General features: G+C 42.9%; 1 gene segment (V, D, J or C); it reads left to right on the top strand.

Annotated features, from left to right (window-relative positions):
- Positions 1 to 432: 432 nt before the first annotated feature.
- LOC148776633 (T cell receptor alpha variable 38-1-like) lies at positions 433 to 2,377 on the top strand. The segment is given in 2 exon segments: positions 433 to 1,813; positions 2,045 to 2,377. Coding segments are annotated over 2 exon segments (357 nt in total).
- Positions 2,378 to 8,531: the final 6,154 nt, after the last annotated feature.

Genomic DNA, 8,531 nt, shown 5'->3' with positions numbered 1-8,531 from the left:
GGGCAAGGACAGCAATGATTTAGAGGAAATTCTGGTTGTCCTTCCTTCCATTGCTATCAAACTGGCTTTAGGGGCACAGGAGATTTTAGCAGCCTCATTCAGAGCTGGTCCCAACTCTTACAATTTCCAGTTCTTCTCTCTCAGTGAGAAGACTTAGCCACCCACTTCTGTTACAAGAGAAGCCAGGCTCACAGACAGTACCCAGTATACAGCAGAACCCCATTCTTTCTCTTGGCTTGAGGACTCCAACTCAAGAATTACATGAGTATCCCTGTCACTCCCTCTGGAAACAGAAACTTCTAGAGACTCATGGTATGTTTTTTCCCTTGTTCCAGTATTTTTTTCAAAATGGAATGAGAGTGATGGGAGCAACTCTCTTTTTTTTAATGACAAACAATCTTTTTAATTGTTCACTGAAAAATACAGGTTTGGAAAGAGTCTATGGCGTTATGTATTGGACGCAAGATCTGATATTATAAGTATACATGACCTAACAGTATAACATATAAAATGATACATATTAATATGAGTTGTTTGAGGCAATTTGGTGCTGATGAGAATTCCTGCAACAGTTATTTCAGAATTTCTAAATATAGCACAAATGAGGTCTTATTTTTTAAGTGTCCATGGAAAATATAAGCACAATTAGACAATACACATTCTGCTTCCATTTACTCTGAGTTTAGTCTATGATTTTTTAAGTCACATATATCTTTGTTTTCATTATTTTGAGCAGCTCTAAAACTATTAAAAAATTGAATACATTAATATAACAGGTGTATTCTTTACATCAATAATTCATTGTTTATAGTTATCATACTTGGCTTGTTATTTTTTTTAACACAAAGAAAAATTACAGAGTTTGCCATTGTTGCATATAAAACCCTGCCACCTCTACCTACCATTCCAGGGTCCCATTCTTCTCCCTAGGGTTCAGTTCAGTTCAGTTTAGTCGCTCAGTCATGTCCAATTCCTTGCAACCCCATGAACCGCAGCACACCAGGCCTCTCTGTCCATCACCAACTCCCGGAGTCCACCCAAACCCATGTCCATTTAGTCAGTGATACCATCCAACCATCTTATCCTCTGTCGTCCCCTTCTCCTCCTGCCCTCAATCTTTCCCAGCATCAGGGTCTTTTCCAATGAGTCAGCTCTTCGCATCAGGTAGCCAAAGTATTGGCGTTTCAGCTTCAACATCAGTTCTTCCAGTGAACACCCAGGACTGATCTCCTTTAGAATGGACTGGTTGGATCTCCTTGCAGTCCAAGGGACTCTCAAGAGTCTTCTCCAACACCACAGTTCAAGAGCATCAATTCTTCGGCACTCAGCTTTCTTTATAGTCCAACTCTCACATCCATACATGACTACTGGAAAAACCATAGCCTTGACTAGACAGACCTTTGTTGGCAAAGTAATGTCTCTGCTTTTTAATATGCTATCTAGGTTGGTCATAACTTTCCTTCCAAGGAGTAAGCATCTTTTTAGGACTTGGCAAAATACATTTGCCAGCTCCCTCTTCTCTTAATTTTTATCCTAGAATTTTTAAAAACTCAGAAAATAGTTTTGCTTTCATTTGAAATTATAACCTATAGCCTAGTTCCTGAACGGGGACCAAAAAGTATTGGGAAAACTTTCATCAGTGAGGCGTAGTCACCTGTCAGCTGTCATACCATTTCTTGCTCTGAAGCTTACGTGTCACTGAGCTCAGAGGGGAACCCAGATCAGAACAAGAGTCTTCTCAGCCTGCAGGGTAGAGCTGTGAGCATGACACTTGTTAGCTTGCTGTGGGCAGTCCTGGTCTCCATGTGTCCGGGTAAGGAAGGCTTAGGTCTTTATTTATAATGTTATCTAATGGGGCTGTGAAATGGGAGATTAATAGCACTGGAACTGCCTTGCCTCACAGAGCCCAGCTGAAAGCTGATATGTTCTGCTGAGGTTTGGATCAAGAAGAAAAGTGAGTGGGGATGGAAACCAGCTTGGGTATCTGCCAGCTTTCTCTCTCCTGTGACACCCAGTGTGGACCTTTCTCTCCTCCTTCCCACAGGACCCAGTGTGGCCCAGACAGTCATTCACCCTCAACCAGAAGAGTCTGTACAGGAGACAGGCACAGTGACCCTGCACTGTGCATATAGCACCAGTGAGAGTGATTATTATTTGTTCTGGTACAAACAGCCTCCCAGCGGGGAGATGGTTTTCATTATTCACCAATATGCTTATAAACAACAGAATGCAACCAACGATCGCTACTCTGTGAACTTTCAGAAAGAAGCCAAAGCCTTCAGTCTCAGGATCTCAGACTCCCAGCTGGAGGATGCTGCAATGCGTTTCTGTGCTTACAGTGATGCACAGTGAGATGAGCAATGGAGAGAGGCTTACAGAAACCTCAGACCTCAGCCTCCGTGCAGAGGTCGGGGGAAGTAGCCGGGGTAAGAGGAACAGAAAACCATGGACTTCTCCTTGAAATAATAGCTGTTCCTATCTAAATATAAGAAACACAGAGAGATGAACGTCTGTGACTTGTAGTCCTTAAGTACATATAATAGCGTGTATAGTACTTTCCAGTTTTATGAGGTGTCTTCACTCATGATATCATCTGTAATCCTCATCGCTTCATATGGTATACGTGATCAGTTAGATTTCTGAAGCATTTCTTCTGTCTAGCAAATCTTTATAATTTTCCTGGAAACTCTTACCTCCAAGAATCTTAATCTTTTCCAAGTTGTTCTTAGGTGTTTGTCCTTTAAACTGTCCTCCTTGACCAAAACTGAAACTCCTCAGAAAAAGATACCTATTTTAGTACACAACAGTTGTGACAGTGTGGGCATGACCAGGGAGGGAAACCACTGGTCTTACCACAGACTTAAGAGATACCTAGGTTGATGTACCTAGATCAAGTGACTGAGAAGAAGGAATGGCCTTTTAAAGGCTCAGCTAAGAAGACAGCTCAGGGGCAAGACCATTAGTGGCTGGAATGCTATTCCAGGAAGAGATAACACTCATTTAACCAATGTCCGATCTGTGACACCCTAGGTGAAATACACAAGTTTAGAAACCAAGAAATGGAAGCAGAATAGACTCTTTTCCTATCACTCCCTGTAACCCACCCTCAGAATGTGTGTTCCCCTTTCCCATAGTTCCAGGCTCTGCTAGATGAGAGGTCCTAGTTCCCCGAGGAAGAATGCTTCCATCAGTGGACTCAGGGTTTCACTGAACCTGTAGCTCTGACTGCTACCTAGGTCACTTTGAACTCCTTGAGCTGATGGTCCAACAGGGAAAGACAGGAGTTACTAGATGGAGGGGTTATTGACCCTGATTATCATGGAGTACCAGGTTGTTGCAGTACAATGAAAGCAAAAATGAATATGTCTGGAAAGCAAGTGTTTCACATGGGTTATTTCCAGGCCCAGTAAAAACAGCAAATGATCAAAGAACAAACTAAGAACAGAGATCTCTCAGCAATGAGGGTCTGGGCCACCACACTTGGTAAGAATTTGAGTTTGCTAAAGTTCTGTCTGATATACAGAAGTCTGGAGAGCATCACAGAGGAGGGAGAAGATGAGTACCACTTAAAGGAGTGGGGCCTGAAGCTCAGGTCATACCACCTCCCGTATCAAGTGTTTCAGATGGATTGCAGCCTTCCACAACCTTGAATACTCAGAGACACAGTGTAAATAACATGAGATAAGCACACATCTGTGTATTGTCAAAGCGAGCCCTGTAACAAATCTCTAATGTGTCTTATTGTCATATCCAAATACCTAGGTCTGATGTTATCCATAGTTGTTGCAGACAATTCTGTGGACACTGGGACTCATCTCAAGCTGATTACATGCAACATAAGCATCCACTGGGCATTAGTTTTACTTCGTACCCCAGGGCCTTCTCTGATTCCTTGGGAGCTCATTCAGTCCATGGGCAAGCACAGCCTGAAACTAAAGGGGAATTACCACCCCTGCCAGCAAGCACCAACCAGAAGGAAAAGGGATGGATGCATACACAACTTCTTGCCTCCCAACAATAATCCTGAGATGCATCTTATATGTTTCTTGGAGATTCTGGCAGAATCAAGCCCCAATACTGCGCTATATACTTTCTCATTTCTGCTTCTTAAGATCACTTCCTAAATAAACTGCCTTCACCTGAATTCTTGCTTCAGGTTCCTTTTGGGGGGTTGCGGGGGGATAAAATTAAAACAGAGATGCTTTAAAAATTATAGAAAGAACAGAAGAAAGTTCAAGGTGAACTTTACTGGGCTGATTTCTAACAAGAGCAGGTGGGTACTTGAGTGATTACATAACTGGGAAAATAAAAGCTGTCACCTTATTTTTTCAAAAGATAGTGAAATAGATTGTATTTATGAAAATCCAGTGTCTGTAGATGTATGATCATATTCTTACTAAGTCTCAATTTTTATTAATATCATTATCCCTGTCCCTGAATCTGCTCATCCTCATTATTTAAAGCTCATTCTTACTTCTTCTCAAAATATACCTCTATTCCAGTCCGCGTCTATTCTCCTTACCAATCCATAAGCATCTCAGTCTCTTGAATTTCTTTTCTGGTTTTTCCGCTTACCCAAATTTCCCTTTCATGTGTATATCAGGCTGGTCAGATCATATTGGTCCCATAAGCACACCTCAAAACTTTTATCTCCTCCAAGTGTCCTTCTCTAACAGTGAATCCTTGAATCCCTTCTCTCCAGTGGTCGCAGACTCCTTATAGAACAGATGTCTTGACTAAACCAAGTTCCTTCTGTGCAGAGTGAAGCATCATAGGAATTGCCTCAGGAATCATTCCCATGACCTGAAGAGGGCACTGCTTGCACGGCTGATGACAGAGAATCAACAGCCCACCTGACAAACCAGTTCCTGTTCTGAAGCCAGGATGTCACCAAGGTTTTGATGAGAACAAGAGGTTTTTATCTCCCTGAAGGAGAGAACTGCTAGCATGGCAGGCCCCGGTTTGTTGTGGGTAGCCATGGTCTCCATCTATCTTGGTGAGGAAAGCACATGTATTTGCTTTTAGTAACAGCCACTAAGACTGGGAAGTAGGAAGAAAAATTATTAACACAGATATCTTGTTACCTCCTCATGGTTCCAAGCTACTGGGAGCAAGAAAGCTGATACATTTCACTTGAAGTTTAGATCAAGCCAAAGAAAGGTGGGTGGCAATGGGGACCAGCTTGGACATCTGCCTGCTTTCTCTCTCCTGTGACACCCAGTGCGGACCTTTCTCTCCTCCTTCCCACAGGACCCAGTGTGGCCCAGACAGTCACTCAGCCTCAACCAGAAGAGTCTGTACAGGAGACAGACACAGTGACCCTGCACTGTGCATATAGCACCAGTGAGAGTGATTATTATTTGTTCTGGTACAAACAGCCTCCCAGCGGGGAGATGGTTTTCATTATTCACCAATATGCTTATAAACAACAGAATGCAACCAACGATCGCTACTCTGTGAACTTCCAGAAAGAAGCCAGAGCCTTCAGTCTCAGGATCTTGGGCTCCCAGCTGGAGGATGCTGCAATGCGTTTCTGTGCTTACAGTGATGCACAGTGAGATGAGCAATGGAGAGAGGCTTACAGAAACCTCAGACCTCAGCCTCCGTGCAGAGGTCGGGGGAAGTAGCCGGGGTAAGAGGAACAGAAAACCATGGACTTCTCCTTGAAATAATAGCTGTTCCTATCTAAATATAAGAAACACAGAGAGATGAACGTCTGTGACTTGTAGTCCTTAAGTACATATAATAGCGTGTATAGTACTTTCCAGTTTTATGAGGTGTCTTCACTCATGATATCATCTGTAATCCTCATCGCTTCATATGGTATACGTGATCAGTTAGATTTCTGAAGCATTTCTTCTGTCTAGCAAATCTTTATAATTTTCCTGGAAACTCTTACCTCCAAGAATCTTAATCTTTTCCAAGTTGTTCTTAGGTGTTTGTCCTTTAAACTGTCCTCCTTGACCAAAACTGAAACTCCTCAGAAAAAGATACCTATTTTAGTACACAACAGTTGTGACAGTGTGGGCATGACCAGGGAGGGAAACCACTGGTCTTACCACAGACTTAAGAGATACCTAGGTTGATGTACCTAGATCAAGTGACTGAGAAGAAGGAATGGCCTTTTAAAGGCTCAGCTAAGAAGACAGCTCAGGGGCAAGACCATTAGTGGCTGGAATGCTATTCCAGGAAGAGATAACACTCATTTAACCAATGTCCGATCTGTGACACCCTAGGTGAAATACACAAGTTTAGAAACCAAGAAATGGAAGCAGAATAGACTCTTTTCCTATCACTCCCTGTAACCCACCCTCAGAATGTGTGTTCCCCTTTCCCATAGTTCCAGGCTCTGCTAGATGAGAGGTCCCGTTTCCCCGAGGAAGAATGCTTCCATCAGTGGACTCAGGGTTTCACTGAACCTGTAGCTCTGACTGCTACCTAGGTCACTTTGAACTCCTTGAGCTGATGGTCCAACAGGGAAAGACAGGAGTTACTAGATGGAGGGGTTATTGACCCTGATTATCATGGAGTACCAGGTTGTTGCAGTACAATGAAAGCAAAAATGAATATGTCTGGAAAGCAAGTGTTTCACATGGGTTATTTCCAGGCCCAGTAAAAACAGCAAATGATCAAAGAACAAACTAAGAACAGAGATCTCTCAGCAATGAGGGTCTGGGCCACCACACTTGGTAAGAATTTGAGTTTGCTAAAGTTCTGTCTGATATACAGAAGTCTGGAGAGCATCACAGAGGAGGGAGAAGATGAGTACCACTTAAAGGAGTGGGGCCTGAAGCTTAGGTCATACCACCTCCCGTATCAAGTGTTTCAGATGGATTGCAGCCTTCCACAACCTTGAATACTCAGAGACACAGTGTAAATAACATGAGATAAGCACACATCTGTGTATTGTCAAAGCGAGCCCTGTAACAAATCTCTAATGTGTCTTATTGTCATATCCAAATACCTAGGTCTGATGTTATCCATAGTTGTGGCAGACAATTCTGTGGACACTGGGACTCATCTCAAGCTGATTACATGCAACATAAGCATCCACTGGGCATTAGTTTTACTTCGTACCCCAGGGCCTTCTCTGATTCCTTGGGAGCTCATTCAGTCCATGGGCAAGCACAGCCTGAAACTAAAGGGGAATTACCACCCCTGCCAGCAAGCACCAACCAGAAGGAAAAGGGATGGATGCATACACAACTTCTTGCCTCCCAACAATAATCCTGAGATGCATCTTATATGTTTCTTGGAGATTCTGGCAGAATCAAGCCCCAATACTGCGCTATATACTTTCTCATTTCTGCTTCTTAAGATCACTTCCTAAATAAACTGCCTTCACCTGAATTCTTGCTTCAGGTTCCTTTTGGGGGGTTGCGGGGGGATAAAATTAAAACAGAGATGCTTTAAAAATTATAGAAAGAACAGAAGAAAGTTCAAGGTGAACTTTACTGGGCTGATTTCTAACAAGAGCAGGTGGGTACTTGAGTGATTACATAACTGGGAAAATAAAAGCTGTCACCTTATTTTTTCAAAAGATAGTGAAATAGATTGTATTTATGAAAATCCAGTGTCTGTAGATGTATGATCATATTCTTACTAAGTCTCAATTTTTATTAATATCATTATCCCTGTCCCTGAATCTGCTCATCCTCATTATTTAAAGCTCATTCTTACTTCTTCTCAAAATATACCTCTATTCCAGTCCGCGTCTATTCTCCTTACCAATCCATAAGCATCTCAGTCTCTTGAATTTCTTTTCTGGTTTTTCCGCTTACCCAAATTTCCCTTTCATGTGTATATCAGGCTGGTCAGATCATATTGGTCCCATAAGCACACCTCAAAACTTTTATCTCCTCCAAGTGTCCTTCTCTAACAGTGAATCCTTGAATCCCTTCTCTCCAGTGGTCGCAGACTCCTTATAGAACAGATGTCTTGACTAAACCAAGTTCCTTCTGTGCAGAGTGAAGCATCATAGGAATTGCCTCAGGAATCATTCCCATGACCTGAAGAGGGCACTGCTTGCACGGCTGATGACAGAGAATCAACAGCCCACCTGACAAACCAGTTCCTGTTCTGAAGCCAGGATGTCACCAAGGTTTTGATGAGAACAAGAGGTTTTTATCTCCCTGAAGGAGAGAACTGCTAGCATGGCAGGCCCCGGTTTGTTGTGGGTAGCCATGGTCTCCATCTATCTTGGTGAGGAAAGCACATGTATTTGCTTTTAGTAACAGCCACTAAGACTGGGAAGTAGGAAGAAAAATTATTAACACAGATATCTTGTTACCTCCTCATGGTTCCAAGCTACTGGGAGCAAGAAAGCTGATACATTTCACTTGAAGTTTAGATCAAGCCAAAGAAAGGTGGGTGGCAATGGGGACCAGCTTGGACATCTGCCTGCTTTCTCTCTCCTGTGACACCCAGTGCGGACCTTTCTCTCCTCCTTCCCACAGGACCCAGTGTGGCCCAGACAGTCACTCAGCCTCAACCAGAAGAGTCTGTACAGGAGACAGACACAGTGACCCTGC

The sequence above is a fragment of the Moschus berezovskii genome, chromosome 9 (assembly GCF_049115385.1).
Source record: "Moschus berezovskii isolate FMDL1 chromosome 9, NW_MosBer_1.0, whole genome shotgun sequence".
In the NCBI taxonomy this organism is placed as follows: domain Eukaryota; kingdom Metazoa; phylum Chordata; class Mammalia; order Artiodactyla; family Moschidae; genus Moschus; species Moschus berezovskii.
The sequence above is the reverse complement of the archived record's forward strand: the minus strand, read 5'-3'. Positions and strand labels throughout refer to the sequence as shown.